We start from the raw sequence: 19,573 nt of genomic DNA, 5'->3' as shown, positions 1-19,573 counted from the left end.
TTAACTTTTAATTAAAAAGTAAACTCCATTTTTGAAACTTTTTGTGGTATAACATTTTCATACTTAATAAATTAGAACTTCCCAGAGATGCAACAATACAAGTATTGTATTATGAGAAATAACTTAAAAAAACATCCTCAAAATGTTACGTATGGGACATTCCATCCTTGGACAAGACCTAATTTGCATAATTAATTAGATGACACCACTTTTTTCTGCCAAAAGTAATAAGATGTCCCACCTATGACTGAATCTCAGAAGTTTTGTTTTCATTTTCTATGAGTATTTATAATTGTCCCATGTACGTAACGCCCATTTTACTGATTATGCAAATTAGGTGCCCCAAATTAGCATAAATATGCATATTATGAAATTTTTCTTAATGAAATTTTATAATTCCACATTTGGGCTTTCTTACCCCACCAAAGATAACTTCTTAAATTAAAGATTAAATTTTGCCTTCCAGGGTGACCTTTTCTTGGACTTGCCCTTCAACAGATACACCCCATTCGGTCAAAGTTCATTGACCTTTGACCTTGGTCATGTGACCTTAAATGCGCACAGGATGTTCAGTGATACTTGATTTCTATTATGTCCAAGTTTCATGAATCAGATCCATAAACATTCAAAGTTATGATGGGAATTCAACAGATACCCCCAATTCGTCCAAAGTTCATTGATGCTAACAGACCTTTGACCTTGGTCATGTGGCATAAAACCCATGCAGGATGTTCATTGATACTTGATTAACCTTATGTCCAAGTTACATGAACTAGGTCCATATATTTTCTAAGTTATGATGACATTTCAAAAACTTAACCTCAGGTTAAGATTTTGATGTTGATTCCTCCAACATGGTCTAAGTTCATTGGCCCTAAATGACCTTTGACCTTGGTCATGTGACAAGAAACTCTATTAGGATGTTCAGTAATACTTGATTAACCTTATGGCCAAGTTTCATGATCTAGGTCCATCTACTTTCTAAGTTATGATGTCATTTCAAAAACTTAACCTCAGGTTAAGATTTCGATGTTGATTCCTCCAACATGGTCTAAGTTCATTGGCCCTAAATGACCTTTGACCTTGGTCATGTGACAAGAAACTCTATTAGGATGTTCAGTAATACTTGATTAACCTTATGGCCAAGTTTCATGATCTAGGTCCATATACTTTCTAAGTTATGATGTCATTTCAAAAACTTAACCTCAGGTTAAGATTTGATGTTGACGCCACCGCCGCCGTCGGAAAAGCGACGCCTATAGTCGCACTCTGCTATGCAGGTGAGACAAAAACAATTCCCATTATGTTGCGATACCTTGAAAGACACACATTTTCAATCTTTCATCCTTAATGAGGATACTTACATCACCAGTTACTTTTAACGTCACATGTTCATTACTTGGTTTCACTTCCTGGAAAGAGAAAAAAGAGAGACAAATTAAAATCATGATCAACAATCAAACATGTTTCATATTCATACAATGATGCACACAGTGCTGCATACCAGATCTTTTGGTGGGTATCCCCAGCACCAGTAGCTGCAATATGTTACAATGTACATGTAGATTCCAGCAGAAGCTAGCACACTGGCCCTAATGTTAATACATATCACTAACAGTGCCAAGGGCACTAATGGTGACGATGTTAGTGTATTTCTCCCTATAAAACTTGTCTCTCTTTCTTATACCAAGTACATGTAAAAAAAATAGACCTCGACCAAATTAAAGGGGTACTCTGGGCCCTAACAACAATATATGAATAAATCTAGTAAAATTGGATGAGCAAATTGCTGAAAATTTCATCAAAATCTGATAAAAATAACAAAATTCTTGAATATGAGAAATTTAACACTGTATTTTGCAAATTACATGTATGATATTACTGAGCAGCATGTGGCCATAAATATGCAATAAATTTAACGATGATGCCATATCCTCTAGCAGGGTGCTACAGGGCAATTCCACAGGTTGATGGACATGAGCTTAAAAATTTAAATTCAATATTTTCTTGAATTTCTTAATACTTTAAGTTCTTCATACATGTATAGTTTCAGGAACAAGAAATAAAAAGTTTATTTTCATATGTATACTTTTGAAAAAAATGGTCAAAAGTTGTATCTTCCATTGTGTACCAAAATACAAGAAAAAAATGAAATATGCCTTATTACCATTTTGTTGTTGCAACAACATACCACTTTACATATTTCTGAAGTTTAGAAGAGTCAAATTACTTAAAATACACAACCGCTTTTCAAGTAAATTTGTAGTACTCATTCAAAAAATAAATATGGCAACCTGCTCAGGTGATGTACATGAGTAACCGAAAAAAATAACTTTGTTTTCTGAGAGAAAAATTCTTCACAGTTAATTGGTGGGATTTTAAATTCTCTTCCTTCAAACAATCTTTGACACAGTGATGACGATCAAAATCATTAAAAAGTACAATTTTTTATAAAATTGATGAAGAAAAACTGTAACGTGAGTAACTTTGTAACGTGAGTAACCATCATGTACATGTAATGTGAGTAACCAGTAAAAATTATTCAGTTCTGTAACATTTTCTGTTGGATATCAAGTTTTAAGTCTCATGGTGAGTTGTGAAGTTATTTTTGATTAATTAAAAGCAAAATGAGGGTACATATCTTTGATGCGACTCTTTGTTCATCAAAATATCAGTGGTCATACAATCACACAAAAATTGAATATTAGTAGTTCTAAGTATTCACAATGCAAGAGTGCATAGTAAGACTTGGTTTTCATTAACCAAACTTTTAAAGCCTGTGTATAGCTTTGGTATAAAAGGGTCAATAATGTGATTGATAATCGAATATCATCTAATATGACAGTCTTACTGAAGCGTAGAGACCGTTAGATATTTTTCCAACTGCACTTCTCTGAGAAAATTTCAAATATTCAAATCTTGGATATATAGCGCCCTCTCTCGGCGATGCTTGTTTTAAATTAAAAAAATGGGCATTCAAGCACTTATCTTACAAATTCAGTGATTAGATATCCAAAAGTTACAAAGAACAAAAAAGTTTCAGCCCTTTCCATGATTTGGAATAGGATTTAATTGAAAGACAAAAACACACAGATATTTTAATTTGATCGGGTGACCCGATCAAGTTAAATTTCCATGTAAAATCGCAAAATTTATCCTGTAAAACACATTTTCATTTCATATCCTCCACATCATAACTGTTATAGGGCATATCCATTCATATTAGCTAGCAATGAATTGGAATAGTGATAGGTGCATTTTGGTGGATTTAGCAAAACTATACACAAGCTTTAAGAGTGTTTGAACAACACATTGAATGCCCTTACCTGTAACCCTATCTAGGCCGGGGTATTTTGGGAGTTGATATGGCCCTGGGGGTGGGGGAGAGGGGAGGGGGGGGGGCTCCCAGGCCCCCCTTGAGATCTCGGCCATTGGCCGCACAATCACGCCGAAAATTTGCGTGCAGATTGTCTTGGACATAATCTACAATACTATACAGTAATTTATTTCATGCAAATTGGTATTAAGAGATTATGCTAATTAATGCATAATTAGTAAGCGAAATCATACTTTTCCCTCCTACATGTACTCCCAATTGGTATATAATCTCTTTTAGATGTTCCTAGCAATGAATTTTACACACATTATTGAATTGTTAATGACATGTGTGTTGTTAACAATACATAGACAAAGTGTAACGTGAGTAACCGTAACGTCAGTAACCATATTATCTGCACCCCAATTAAAAACCATATGTTCTTTATTTTTTCAATTATATTTATATACATGTACAAAGTTTGTCTCCCTAATACACTTCTTTGAAATGGATATAATCAACTTTCATAAAAGCCTTGTATGAGGAGACTTTTCACTTATGTTGACTTTTGATTTTATGCATGTCCAAATCATGTAACATGAGTAACCGACACATTCTAAAGATTTGCCAGGAGCATAATAGAATTTCCCAAGTTTTGTTTTTATATGAAGGATAGTCAGACTGTGTACTTTGTTGTGATAAGGAGATGTTTAGTTCCTATCAATAATAATGGAGTTACAGCTCCAAGCTTGAGTAAAGGTGTCTCCAAATGTAATGTGAGTAACCGTGGAATAGCCCTACATAACTTTTTAGAAGCATTTGCATACTCGGGCAAGTAAATTTTGAAATAGTTGGAATATACTTGCCAAAGAAAAAACATTGAAATACACAAGGTTTTGAGAACTCTGACCAATAAGCTGATAAATACCAATTGTGGAATAAAGGAAGACAAGACCACGGAATCTCTCAACATTACTCATCCTGTTTCTCAGACCAAGGCAGAACAAAAACCAACCTCTTCTGGCTACATGTATATTAGATGGATTTTCTGCTCCCTCACCTTTCAATGATAGTCGCAGCATTAGCAAAGAAATACAAAGAGTTAAGCCAAATCTGAATAAATCTTTTGCCTATTCTCTGCCAGCTGGTAGAATACATGTAGCTCTTCATTGTAAATCAAAGTTTGACTATCAGGAAACTCTCAAGCCTTGGCCTTCAGATTCCTTTGGGAAAGGCAACATCTTCCCTCACCCTCCTGGCACTCAAGGTCGACATGCTATGGTATGCAGAGGTTTAAAACCTTATACCTACATTTGACAAAACTGAAGCAGCCATAGAAAAGACTGGTGAGAAGTCTACAGTCTACGCCCTTTGTAATCATTGTTCTCAACGTCATATGCCAATCATCAACATCTTCCTTTCATCTAGTTCTGCAGCTGACACTTTACTGCAGGAAGGTTTGGAAATTGAACAGGAACTTTATCGCTGTGTGCCTCTGAGAAAGTACAGAATGATTCATTGCTACAACTGCCATCTCTTCGGTTACCTTGCTAGCTTCTGCATTGCGTGAACTGCGGGCAAGCCCATGATAGGCCCGTTTTGAAAGTCCATTTTTGATGCACATGTACACACTTTCTAAACAATGTGAGAGCGAGTTATGTTTTCATGTCGACACGGACCCGTATCCAAGCCTTGAAATAAGCACCTGTGAGCCGGGGGCAATTTAAAAAAAAAAATTGCCCCCTGCTCACGGGCTTTTTACAGGAACCGGGGGCAATTTTCTGGAACCAGGGGCAATTTAAAAAATATGTATATAACAGTGAACCACACCGCAAATTTGTTTATAGTAAGCGCAGTTCCTGCAATTTTTCAATTAGTACATGAATAGCATATGCTAAGTATTAGGCTTATTCAAACATTTAAGAAATCAGATTTAAATGTTTAAGTGTTTTGACACCCTCACTCCACATCCCCTTTACAACCACACACACATGGGCTTATTTATTTTTCATCTTTAATGAACCATGATCAATGAACCCCCCCCAAAAAAAAAAAATCTAAATAAATGAATAAAATAAAAATTAAAAAAGATAGAGATGGAGAAAGAGAGAATTCAGATCAAATAATAAATTTAGAAAAAAAAATAATTCATTTTTTTTAATGGTTTGAATCACGGGAGTGGGTGAGTGTTTGTTTGTGATTGTGGCTGTGAGGTGCACTTGGATTGCATATAAATTATGTTAAAGAAATTAAGAAACGAAATCAATAAATAACTCAGTCTATTCAAATTCCAGCACATAGCCACAGGCTATGTACATGTATTGTAGGTTCACGTACCTTAAGTTTTTCACAAGTTATTTGAAAACGCAGATCTCCACAGAAAATGCCTTTCATTCTGGGAGAGTCTGAATTTGGTGAAAATGTATTCATTAATAACTTAAATATTCATCACAATGAAGAAATCATAAAGTTTTTTGAGTTTTCAAAAATTAACATGAAATCTAAACTTTATCTCAAACGGAAAATCACCATCACTTAGGCCATTACTGATAGAATTCTCACCCAGAGCTCTGGCAGACAACATGAGCTCAAAACTGGCTTGCTAACACCACACTCAACTGCACGCAGTGTCCTCCAATTTTTTTTTTAGATGGAGCCTTGTTTGATTATTTATTGTCTGATATTTACCCCTCTCCAGGAAAGAAATTAAAAAGCTACAATTCACAACTATAAACTAAGTTATTTTAGATTATTAAGGCTCCGTTTTGACAAGCGAGGTCGGCGACTTGAGGATAAAAGACTTGCACATCGTATGTGCTGTGAACAGGATTTATCTCCTGTGCAATTCGAATTACTATATCACAGAATTGTGATATCCCAAATGGAAATGTGTGCATTAGAAATTGCACATGGTGAAGTATGGAAAACCGCTACCGGAAGAACGCGCGCACATGTATTACAGGAGAAAAAAAAGACGGACGTAGCTCACTTTTTATAGTACAGAAAAAAAGATGCACTTAGCAATTTTAAACTGTGTTTATAGTAAATTGAAAGTTATTTGATTTTGGCTTTAGGGTCATTCCATCTGGATTCACCCAGTGGTTGCACCCGACCGTCTCAGAATTCGTTGTAATTTGGTATACATAAAATTCAACATGGCCCAAGCACAAAACAAAAAAATTAGTCCAATCGGTGCGTCGGTTCTCGCGCTACGGCCCGCCCTTTTCTCCTTGTTTTGACAAAAATGGGCGTGACCTTCAACTTTCAATGGCCACTGCGTCGTTACGTGTTGACCAATTTTCATGAAACTGGTACCATTTGATAGGAAATTCAGAGAGGAATCCAAAACATGCATCGAATAATGTATTGGAGCAATTTTTTGATGTTCATCAATATATATTCATTTTGATGTTCGGCAATATATATCATATATATTCATAGTAGCAAGGCTTCACACTAACTTTTTTTCTTGGTGGCCCAAACAATCTACCAAAATCATCAATTTCATATTTTTGGTGGCCCTAAAACAATAGAAAACATTACAATTTATCAAAACTTTGGTAGCCCAACCGGGCCACCAAGTGTTGGCTTTTACAAAATTTTGGTGGCCCGACTCTCATTTTTGGTTGCCCCGGGCCACCGGGCCACTGCTAATGTCGAGCCCTGCATAGTAGTAAAGTCTTCACTTTTATCATCAAAATATATACATGTATATATATGCATATGATATATATTGCTGAATCATAAAATGCCTGAACAGATACCTATTCATTAGCATAAGGGTTTAGTCTTTTATTTGTAAACTGATTAAGCTTGATTTCTTTTCATGTGTTTGCATGCTGTATAAACTGAAGATTGGAAGAAATCATGTAACTGGGAAACACTTTACTAACATGAATATCAGTGTGTGGGACTAGAGTGAAATTTCATGGTATCTTTGGAAGAGTTTTTAAAGGTGAAGAAATAAAATATCATCATTGATTTTTACATATTTTGTCAATATCATACCAATAATTAACATACACGAAAATCAAGTTAAAAAATTATTTGTCCGGGGGTCAAACTCAAGGTCAAAGTGAAGGTCAAAGGTCATGACCTTATAAATTGCTTCAATACATTATTCGATGCATGTTTTGGATTCCTCTCTGAATTTCCTATCAAATGGTACCAGTTTCATGAAAATTGGTCAACACGTAACGATGCAGTGGCCATTGAAAGTTGAAGGTCACGCCCATTTTTGTCAAAACAAGGAGAAAAGGGCGGGCCGTAGCGAGAGAACCGACGGACCGATTGGACTAATTTTTTTTGTTTTGTGCTTGGGCCATGTTGAATTTTATGTATACCAAATTACAACGAATTCTGAAACGGTCGGGTGCAAAATTGCACATTATGATATGGCTTCACTACCCACTCACGGCGGGCGCAATTACCTGGAAAATATTTGCGCCCAGTTGTCAAAATTTTGATGATTTTGGGGCTTCATGGGCGCAATTGATGGCGTTATGAGCGCGAATTTGCGTTCAGCGCCCGCTTATTTCAAGGCTTGCCCGTATCAACATATGGGCAAGTCCAAGAAAAGGTCACCATGGAAGGCAAAATTTAATCTTTAATTTAAGAAGTTATCTTTGGTGGGGTAAGAAAGCCCAAATGTGGAATTTTAAAATTTCATTAAGAAAAATTTGATAATATGCATATTTATGCTAATTTGGGGCACCTAATTTGCATAATCAGTAAAATGGGCGTTACGTATGGGACAATTATAAAAACTCATAGAAAATGAAAACAAAACTTCTGAGAATCAGTCATAGGTGGGACATGGACCCCCTTACATCTTATTACTTTTGGCAGAAAAAAGTGGTGTCATCTAATTAATTATGCAAATTAGGTCTTGTCCAAGGATGGAATGTCCCATACGTAACATTTTGAGGATGTTTTTTTAAGTTATTTCTCATAATACAATACTTGTATTGTTGCATCTCTGGGAAGTTCTAATTTATTAAGTATGAAAATGTTATACCACAAAAAGTTTCAAAAATGGAGTTTACTTTTTAATTAAAAGTTAATTAAAAAATTGTTACGTATGGGACAACATGTTACGTATGGGACATTTACACACAATGTCAATGGGGAGATTTGTGTACAAAGTGAATGGAGAAAAACAAATTTGAAGAGTGCTCTAAAAACTGATTATTTACCTTTTCTTTAGTTTTTAAACACTGATTTGTTATGAATACTGATTAATGAATACAAATGAAGCCCAAAAAAATGTGAAAATGGAAAAATATGAAAAAATAAAAACAATAGAAATACATAAGAAATTCATAAAACCATGAAAAACAAGGAATAAAAAGGTTGAAATGGCTAATTTCCCCTTCAGTGATATCAAATATGTCTCAGTAGAACATTTAAAAAGAAAGAAACTCTTGTTATTTCCATATTTTAAATTATTTCAATTTTTTGAATTTTGGGGAAAATTGTGTACGTTCTCTATGGGGACAAAATGTCCCATACGTAACTGTCCCATACGTAACATGTCATTAATTTGTTTAATTAGAGTCTGTAATTAGAGGGATTTGGCTTATGACATGAAACTTGCCATAAATGTACTATAGTATTGAGACTTCTATCACACTAAGTTTCAAGTTGTCAAGTGAAATACTTTCAGAGAATTCTCAACTTGAAACTAATGTATTAAAAATTGTCTTTTCTCTGCGTCCCATACGTAACGGCGCATCTTTTCGCTCTAGAAGGTCAAGATCAAGGTCATATGTCACAATTTTTTGCATGATTATTCTTCTCCTAGATGTCTACCATCATGAGGGTATTCAATCTAATCAAAGTCATTTAACACTATTTTTCAGGTCATTAAAGCCTCTGAAATGTCCCATACGTAACGCGCGCGAATTCTTGGACTTGCCCATATCATAAAAAGGGGTCTATATACATGTAGCCTAAGTCACGGTTTTGAAGCTTACCTGAGAAGTTAGAAATATCAATCCACAACAAGTGGAATGCCTCTGGCCGTCTCACCTGCATCACACGGTTCAATATACATGTAGCAGCAGTGCTGACTTTGAATACTACTCTAACTTGCACAAGATGTTCAGTGATTCATGGTTACTCTTATGTCCACTTTTTATGAACTAGACCAATAAACTTACAGAGATATGATGGTTCTTCAACAAAAAAACCCAACATGGCCAAAGTTCATTGACCTTACATGACCTTTGACCTTGATCATGTGACCTGAAACTCGAACAGGATGTTCAGTGATACTTGATTACTCTTATGTACAAGTTTCATGAATCAGATCCATAAACTTTCAGAGTTATGATGGTAATTCAACAGATACGACCAATTCGGCCAAAGTTCATTGACCTTTGACCTTGGTCATGTGACCTAAAACGCGCACAGGAAGTTCAGTGATACTTGATTACTATAATGTCCAAGTTTAATGAACTAGACCAATAAACTTTCAAAGTTATGATGGTAATTCAACAGATAACCTCAATTCGGCCAAAGTTCATTGACCCTAAATGACCTTTGACCTTAATGATGAGACTTGAAACTTGCACAAAATTTTCAGTGATGCTTGATTACTATTATGTCCAAGTTTCATGAATCAGATCCATAAACTTTCAAGGTATGATGGGAATTCAACAGATATCCCCAATTTGGTCAAAGTTCATTGACCCTAAATGACCTTTGACCTTGGTCATGTGACGTGAAACTCATGCAGGATGTTCAGTGATACATGATTAACCTTATGTCCAAGTTTCATGAACTAGGTCCATATATTTTCTAAGTTACGATGACATTTCCAGGGACTCAGTTTTATAATTATGAGGGGAGCAATAAATAGCTCTCCTAGATCTTTTAAGGAGAGCGGTAGGGGAGCACTGCAAAAGGCTCTTCTTCAACATACAAGGGGAGCTTTTTGTCCAATTAACAAAACAGATGGAGGAAATGTATGTACTATAAAGTTACAATCAACAACCAAAGGAAGTATTTGTAATCGTTTTACAATGTTTTGTAATTAGATTGTGTGTTATCAAAACCTGTTTGAGTTAGGTTTGACTTTGGCTTAAAGTTAAGTAACTAAATTTTTTTTTTTCAGGGGCTCCATTTTAAATTTTTTTGGCAAATTTCAGGGGCTCTTTTTAAATGCTACTTTTTTGTATTTTGAGGAATACCTGTTCTCTTATTAATGAATTATTACTTTTTGTTCAATATTGTATGATTTTTAAAGTTATTTTTCATGCTTAGAATCTTGGATGTGGGTGTGTGTGGGTGAGTGCATGTGTGTGTGACTGTGAGTTGGACTTGGATATACCTGTTCACTTATTAATGAATTATTACTTTTTGTTCAATATTGTATGATTTTTAAAGCTATTTCATGCTTAGAATCTTGGATGTGGGTGTGTGTGGGTGAGTGCGTGTGTGTGTGACTGTGAGTTGGACTTAGATATAAATGAATTCAATATCTAATTTCTACTCCATCTAGTCCAGTACAATACCTTGTACTCGGCCATGTACATGTAATAAAGGCCCACATCCCCTAACTTTTCCTGAAGTTCTTTGAAAACGCAGATCTCCATGAAAATTTAATTTCTCTATTGGGGAGTCTAAATTTGGTGCTATTCATTAAGAACTTAAATATACATGACAATGAAGAAATCATCAAACTTTATTGGCAGTTTTGAATAATATTCATGAATTGTAAACTGTCTGAAACAGAAAATCACCATCATTGAGGCCTTTACTGAGTGAATTGTCCCCCAGAGCTCTGGCAGAGACAGAGCTCTAACTGGCTGGCTAGTAAAAGCGCCAATGCGTGAGCCTGCCGCCAGCCTTGTAAAATAGATGGAGCTTTGTTTGATGATTTATTGTCTGATATAATACCTCATCCCCTAGAAAAGAAAATAAATGATTTTTAGTCATAATTAATAAATAAGGTAACTTATTTTGGAAGTTAATAGGCATTTAGCCGTTTTGAAAAGCAAAGCCGAATGACAACTCACCAATGCTAGGTTACTAATCTCAGGGATTTATTTCCTGTGTAATTCGAATTATTTAATCACAGAATCGTGATATCTGTAGGGGAAACATGTGGTGGTAGTCATAATGGACCCCTATACATGCAACTGTTTCCCGACCGTTGCATTGATTTTTTTTTCCGTAGTTGGTACCATGTGTATGGAAATACGTGGTACAGAAAAAATAACGCAACGTCGGCATTTGAAACTGCGCTACTCGCGCTATTTTTAAGGATTATTCATGACTTTGAGTGTTGGTTTTTGGATTATTTTTAAATGGTAATCGGAGATCGAGCATATTGAGTTGTTATTCACTCGGCAATAAGCATGATTTTGGGTGATTTCGAGGGCGACTTTAGGCATTTCCGCAGGTCAACGATCGCGAGGCACGCTATTAATCACGCTACCAAAAATGGATTAAGGCGCGCATGTAGCGCGCGATTGCTCTCGCGCGCCTTAAAATCGAATCCCTGCATTTCAAAAACTTAACCTCAGGTTAAGATTTCAACGTTGATTCCTCCAACATGGTCTAAGTTCATTGACTCTAAATGACCTTTGACCTTGGTCATGTGACGTGAAACTCATGCAGGATGTTCAGTGATACCTGATTAACCTTATGTTCAAGTTTCATGAACTAGGTCCATATATTTTCTAAGTTACGATGACATTTCCAAAACTTAACCTCAGGTTCAGATTTGATGTTGACGCCACCGCCGTCGTCGGAAAAGCGGTGCCTGCAGTCTCACTTTGCTTTGCAGGTGAGACAAAAATTGGTGCAATTAAAAAGTTTACTCAGCTTAACAGCGCATTAAATTTATAAAGAATGCAAAAGAAAATCAGTGCAGGGCCCTAGCTAGCGACGACGCTCATTGGATGCGCATTTTGTATACTGTACCCTACATGCATACACAGATTGCTGCAGAATTAAGTGTTACTGAAGTTATCGATTGATTTTTATTATTTCAGTGCCAATTTGAGGAGCGTTTGTTCGTAGGCTTGTAGCACATGTGCAGGCCTCTACAAAATTTTTTTTTGTCACTTGCCCAGTTGGGCAAGTGATGAAAAAATTTGCTTACCCGATAGAAAAAACTGCTTGCCCAATTTTTTCAATAATTTTTTCATTATGACGGCACTACTCTTATTTTTATTAAGGTATACTAAATAACAATTTAGAATCATGTCCAGTATAAAAGAACACACATTGAAAAGGATATTTTCAGCAACGTAGGCCTGAGTCTTTACGTTTATTTTGGAGAAAAAAATCGATATTTTATGGCTATTTAAGGTTTTAAAAAACCCTTCAACAAAAGTTGCTAAAATTTCATATTTTGCATCTTTAAATCCATGAAATGGCTACCTGCGTAACATATTTCCTTAGAATTGCTTTCATTTACCATAGTTGGAAACTATAAAGAAAGCCAGTGAAAAATGTTCAGCTCTTTATTGACTTTGAAAAAAATATTTTATCATCAAAAGTGGAGTGGCTAAAATTTCACATTTTGCATCTTTAAATCCATGAAATGGTCATTTATTTTCCATATTTCCTTGATTAAAAAAAAATTATTTGGAAACCATCAAGTCTTTTCTTCATCCTTTTATGATGTTCCACTCGGTCAATAATTTTATCTACATGTTTTCACATGCTACTTTTTTTTCTATTTTGAGGAATACCTGTTCACTTATTAATGAATTATTAGTAACATTGTTTAATATTGTATGATTTTTAAGTAGTTTTTTTCACTATGCTTAGAATCTTGGGTGTGTGTGTGTGTGTGTGCGCGTGTGGGTGTGACTGTGAGTTGAACTTTGATATAAATGAATTCAATATCTAATTTCTACTTCGCCTATTCCAGTACAATAACATGTACTCGGCCATGTAATAAAGGCCCACATACCCTAACTTTCCCTGAAGTTCTTTGAAAACGCAGACTTCTACGAAAATTGCATTTCTCTATGGGGGAGTCTAAATTTGGTGAGAATGTACTCATTAATATCTTAAATATACATGACAATGAAGAAATCATCAAACTTTATTGGAAGTTTTGAATAATATACCCGAAATGTAAACTCTGTCTGAAACAGAAAATCACCATCATTGAGGCCTTTACTGAGCGAATTGTCCCCCAGAGCTCTGGCAGAGAGACAGAGCTCAGACTGGCTAGCTAGTATGCGCACGTGTGTGTGCGCTTCCCGCCGGCCTTGTAAAATAGATGGAGCTTTGTTTGATGATTTATTATCTGATATTTACCTCATCCCCTCAAAAAGGGAAACAAATGAATTCTAAGTTATAAGTAACAAATACAGCAAGTTATTTTGGATGTTAATAGGCCTTTTTGAAAAGCAAGGCCGAATGACATGACAACTCACCAATGCGAGGTTACTAGACTCTGTGATTTATTTCCTGTGTAATTCTAATTATTTTATCACAGAATTGTGATATCGGAAGGGGGAAAATGTGCATTAGAAATTGCACATGGTGGTAGTCATAATGGACCCTACTACATTCAACTGTTTCCCGGCCATTGCGTTGATTTTTTTCATACCTGATTCCATGTATGGAAATACGTGGTACAGAAAAAATAACGCAATTTCGGAATTTGAAACTGCACTACTCGCTATTTTTTAAGGCTGATTCATGATTTTGAGTGTAGATTTTGGATGATTTATGGAAAAACGAGGTACGGTACAGAATAGAAAGACGCAACACCCACTTGCCCGATCGGGCAATTGACTTTGAGAGGTGCTTGCCCGCACGTCATTTTCACTTGCCCCGGGCAAGCGGGCAAGCGGGTTTGTCGCGCCCTGCATGTGTACGAGCCCATATCACGTAAGTTGTAGCAATGATCGCTGTCGCAATTGGTGATTCTCAAATTGGCTCTGAGTGTGATTGAGCAATGCTTTTGAGACCGGAGCAGACCCATTTCGTGGTACAAAAACTTGAGTCTCCAGAATGAATGTGGATTAAATCGGCGATTATGGAAGTGAATAGCCCATGATCAAACAACACGGTGTACCAGAAGTTTTTGCATCAACTGCAATGTTTAAGGCCATCCATCTGACAGTGTACATGTACGTTGCCCTGTGTACAAACATATTCTGCACAGTAGAATTGAAAAAAATCAATGCACTTCAATGTCTTGCAAGCCTACATTCGAGCTTGAACACCTCACAACCTTACCTAAAAACATATGTTGATAAACGTAACATTAGCATTGCTCTCAGGACTTCTGAAATGTGGAACACACAAGATGTGATAGAATTCAAGAACTGGAAATGCAATATGTGTAGGAACAGCAGTCAAGATAACTACGGTACGGGTAGAGTAGCATGCCTCCCTAGGCCTAAAGTCAAGATAGTTAAAAGGATCTAAAGGTTGACAATTCCGAAGGTTCAGAATCTGGGTCCAGACGCAAATTTGCAACACCATGTACATGTACATGTATACTATTGGGTATTGGCTCCATACATTCGACGGCAGGTCCAAGCTATTGTCCCCTCTGAAGCCAAAATTAAATCTTTGCCTAAATCTAGCATATTGTATGACATTTTAAAGCTTATACTCCAAAGTTTTTTGCCCTATATTTTTTTTCTTCTGAAAATGTAAAGTTAATGAATGCCAAGGTCACGATTCCAAGAAATCATTAATTAGCGTGACACACGGGACATCACATTTTTTGATCTGCAGATAATGCAAATTATATTTGAAAATATTTCTGTGGGGACTTGTTGTGCTAAGTTCATGCAAACATTTGAGAAAAAAAAAAGATTTTGAAAACTAATTAATTAAGTTAATTATCTGGTGTCCAACAGGCAGTGTCCCGTACGTCACGATTTAGCATGTTTTTTTAGATTCTAATTAAAGTGATCATTTCACTTTGTTCTGATTTAAAAAATTCTCATTTTGGTTCTTGAAAATGGGCTAAACATTAGGCTTATAGTGTAAAAATACCATCCCAAAAGTTTCAAAGTATTATATATACAGGATCAATTTTAAAACCTTGGAGAATGAGATGTAAACCAAAGTTTGAAAATAATTGGGAGATGGTTTCAATGACTATGTGTAGAGAGCGAATCTGTGCAACACAACACAGATGAACACAGCATGACCTACATACAGTGTATACAAGGTATACACTGAATGTACAGTGCAGCTAATAGCGTGTGTATAGGAGATACACACAGCAGAAGGCAGTCAACATAGCCAACGGACTTTTTGAATTGGAGAAAACTGGTCATAAGCTGAGCCTGTCTACTAGACGGTTCTCAAAATCAAGCTAATAAATTGCTACTTGTATCTAAATTAGAGTTTTTCATCCTATATTGAAGTCTGTTTCAGGGTTTTGAGGACAAATACAGGCACTCATACACATGTTTCGTCTCAGTTTGAGAATTTTTTAAATCACCTGCTTACAAAGTTAAACGATCCCTTTAAGAAAAAGTTGAACAGTTTTCTTCAAACTTTGGAGAGTTCTAATTTATATTATTAAGTGAATTTACTGAATTAATTTCATGTTTAATTATATCAGCTAATTAAGTTTTGTGACGTACGGGACAAATGTGTGACGTACGGGACACACCATAGGATTTCTATGTAATTTTAATTAGGGTTATTTTTCAATAAGGAGCAAAGATAATGTAAATTGAGATAAATAATATTATATCAGTGGTTGAATATTGGTAAAAGGGTGATAATAAAGTTACAATTTGTAATACATACCATTAATTAGTATTAATTAATTATGTTATTAATTAAATCTTTCATGATTATAAGGTAATAAAAGTTTTTTATGCTTTGTTTAATCATATACTATAATAGAAATATATATAAATCATACTAATCCATGTAAAACTTACTTACTTTGGTTTACATCCGGTTAATTATAAATTTTTAATTTTTTTTTAACACATGGAATTATTTGCAAGACATCTTTCATAATATTTATAAGGTCGTAAAGTGTTTGCTGTTTTCTTTCAGTGTGTGCAATTAAAGAAATATATATCAATCACGATAATCCATGTAAAAATTAACTTACTTTGGTTTGCATCAAGTTTATTATAAATTTTGATGAAATTTCATTTTCCCCATTCGTTTTACACATGGACAAATGTCCCATACGTCACATGTCCCGTACGTCACAGCGCGGTTGTTTATATTCTGAGCTATTACATAATAACAACAATGAGTTCTATCATTTCATTCAGGGCTAATGAAACTTGATAAGATACAAGATGAAAACATGATAATGAGAGATTTCCAGCTTATTCCAATTCACAGAATTTTAATGACAAACTTTTTTTCAAAAAAATCAACTTTCGTCTGGTCCCGTACGTCACAGTGCATATTAATTAAAATATTACATCGTTAATGGAATGGTAGATAACTAATTTTTTCATGAATAAAGAGGGCATGACTGGCCTTCCAAAATCCATAAAAGATTCTCTATTGTGCATTTATTTCTTATGTTACACAACTTTAAAGTCTCTAAATGTCCCGTACGTCACAAGTCAAATAGCTTGGACCTGCCCTCGACCAGACTGCAATCCTACTGCCTTACCTTGACAAATTTGGCGATCTTTTCAATATTTTCATGAATACTGAACTTATCCTGAAGAAACTTACGCCAAAGGCAAAGGGTAATTTTAGGTCGCCTCCAAGTTGCTGATGTCGGATTTTAAGGGTATTGGCTAGTTTTTAGATAATGACCGTCCGCAAAGTATGGACACAACGCGAGGTTTGGACTCACTGACACTGCCATAATAAAATGTCAGATATTGTTGATTCCAAGAAATGGCAGTTATTCCTGTCTACAAATAGAACAACACTTCGGTCTCTGTATTTTGGTTGTTTCGCTGAACTGCATTGGCTCACTGACCAATATTGGACTATACTTGAGTAATACATGTAGTATCCTGTAATTAGTGACCATCTGGAATAAAATCATTGGAAATGTTTTTTTGACTGATTTGAGTAGGTACATGTACTGTACATGTACATACTTGATCTTGATTTCTTTGTCTTCCGCTTGGCGACAGCACGCAAATCGTTTTTTCTGGTTTTGTACCCGTATGTGGGGAAGTATAGGAAGGAGTCCCAGGCGTTAGTGGGGAGTGACTCCATACGTAGGGGAAGGCGGGGTAAGTTGTGACAGTTTTTGCTTTTTGCATGTTAGAATTGATATGATTAATAATATTGACAAAATAAGTACCTAGCCTTGAAATTTAACTCTTCTGAAATATTTTCCACCTATATATATAACTTTCTATCCCCACACTGAAAGTCATCGTGACCTTTGAAAAAAACGATGTCAAATGGCTCAACTTGCCCCATATATGGGGTAAGTTTGAGCCACCTTCTGGGGTAAGTTGAGCCACAATAACTATGTACAAAATGTATGAGGGGAGAACCAGCATTTCAATTTTTTGCTTAAAGTCTTTTCACTTGCTAATTCTCTATAAATACTAACATCCTTTAAAAGGAAAAGAGCAGTCATGCAAATTTGCTCCTTTCAGCCAGCATTTCAATCAATTTTTATGGTTTGTTTGTTTTTTAAGATACATTACCATAGGAATTACCATGGCTCAACTTGCCCCATGCTGTTTGGCTCAACTTACCCCAGTCCGAACTAAATGCGATAATTTTGTATCCACACATTTATTATACATCCATCGTATAAAAGACTATGAGTATGACAAGAATGAAGATTCATACCTGTACTAATGTTGTTATCATGTCTTTATTATATTTAAAGACATGTGGGTTTATAAAGCACTTATCTATTTCACACTCTTTTTTACTTTTTTGGTTGAAATTCATATTTTTCCCTCTAAAAAACTACTTTTTGTTTCAAAGTTGAAAACAATATGGTGGGGTTAGGGGTTATGCTATGGGTCATCAATACATGACACCACCACAATGTCTGACTCATTCATTATTGGCCTGGGGCTGGTGGCTCAACTTGCCCCTATGCTCAACTTACCCCGCCTTCCCCTACACTAGTATATACGGTATCTTTCACTCCCCAAAACGCCCCAGGCCCAGGCCCCAGGCTAACCCTTTTTGCATACCCAACTTATGAAATGCGACCTTATTTATTTTTTTTGATGCACCAATTTTGCAAAATCTGCACCGGTGCTAGATCACATCGATCGGACGCCGATTTTAAAATCGATTCGACTAAGGCTTAATTTTTATTTCTATTTGTCACGTTTACGTCACTCATTCTCCTTTCAGTTCACGTAGGCCTAGGCCTAACGAGTACGAGTAATGTTACACATTGTCAGTCACACAGTCAGAGTCTCAGACCACACGCCATTCATACCCAGATTCCCGAACAAGTTTTCAAAACAATACAGGAAAACTTCGTATTAGAGCGTTGTTTATGATAATAATCGTTTTTACTTATCTTACCTTCTGTTCAGTGGTCATGATATATATTGTTTGTAATTGTGTCCTTGCTAAAGTTGAGTATTTTACAAACGTTTATCCAAAATTTTGCACACACAATGAATGAATGCGCGCGCGGGTACAATTTTCAAAGGAGACACAAGAGGGCAGTGTTTATTTTACATTGCGCCCCCTCTCTTAATTTTTTCGATTAATCAGAAAATATATTGGTTTTAATTTTATCTGTCCCATTTTGCCCCGGCATTTTGATGAATGATGAAATACATCGAGAGATCAGCGATTTGGAATTGATAGTATAGGACTTGGCTTCACTGGCTTGACATTGACCTAACCCAAATTATTTTATTTTTTTCCCACCAGTACCGTATTTTGAATTCCATTTGACAAGTCAGCAGTATAATTATGTCCATTATCATTGGAAAAGTAATAACTTTGAGCAACTGATGCCAATTTTTTTGTCCGGTTTTTCTCGATAAAAATGTGTTTGTGGAATTGAGGATCCAATATGTGTAGATTTGATCAATAGATTTTGAAACATGAAACTTGCGTTTAGTGAATTGCAAAACATGGGTGTCTAGGGGTATTCATGCCTGGGGGGGGGGGTGACACATATACAGTTCTCTCTGAGGATTTTTTTTCGAAGTTTAGAGGAGTAGTGTCAGTGGGGGATTTCAAGTACGGTGTTGGAATCTGGTGTTGGGAACACCAACACCAGCTACAACACTGTACTTGAAATCACGCTGGTGTTGCATTTTATGGATTGACCTCGGAAAAAATCAGACGTATTTCCGGCAGTTTGTGTTGAATGTCGTGCTG

The 19,573-nt window shown here is 35.7% G+C and overlaps 1 protein-coding gene across 1 annotated transcript in view; it reads right to left on the bottom strand.

The window, feature by feature from the left end:
• The window catches only part of LOC121415061 (small ubiquitin-related modifier 3-like), a 58,917-nt gene extending 40,014 nt beyond the window's left edge, over positions 1-18,903 (bottom strand). The window contains exons 1-2 of the mRNA XM_041608143.1: positions 18,761-18,903; positions 1,365-1,412 (exon numbers count right to left, since the gene is read on the bottom strand). Of these exons, the coding sequence (XP_041464077.1) occupies positions 1,365-1,412; positions 18,761-18,778 (66 nt within the window). The 5' untranslated portion in view covers positions 18,779-18,903. The remainder of the gene's footprint in view (positions 1-1,364; positions 1,413-18,760) is intronic.
• Between the last annotated feature and the right edge of the window lie 670 nt (positions 18,904-19,573).

This window comes from Lytechinus variegatus, chromosome 1, assembly GCF_018143015.1.
Source record: "Lytechinus variegatus isolate NC3 chromosome 1, Lvar_3.0, whole genome shotgun sequence".
Lineage (NCBI taxonomy): Eukaryota > Metazoa > Echinodermata > Echinoidea > Temnopleuroida > Toxopneustidae > Lytechinus > Lytechinus variegatus.
Note: the sequence above shows the minus strand (reverse complement) of the source record. Positions and strands in the feature narration are given on the sequence as shown.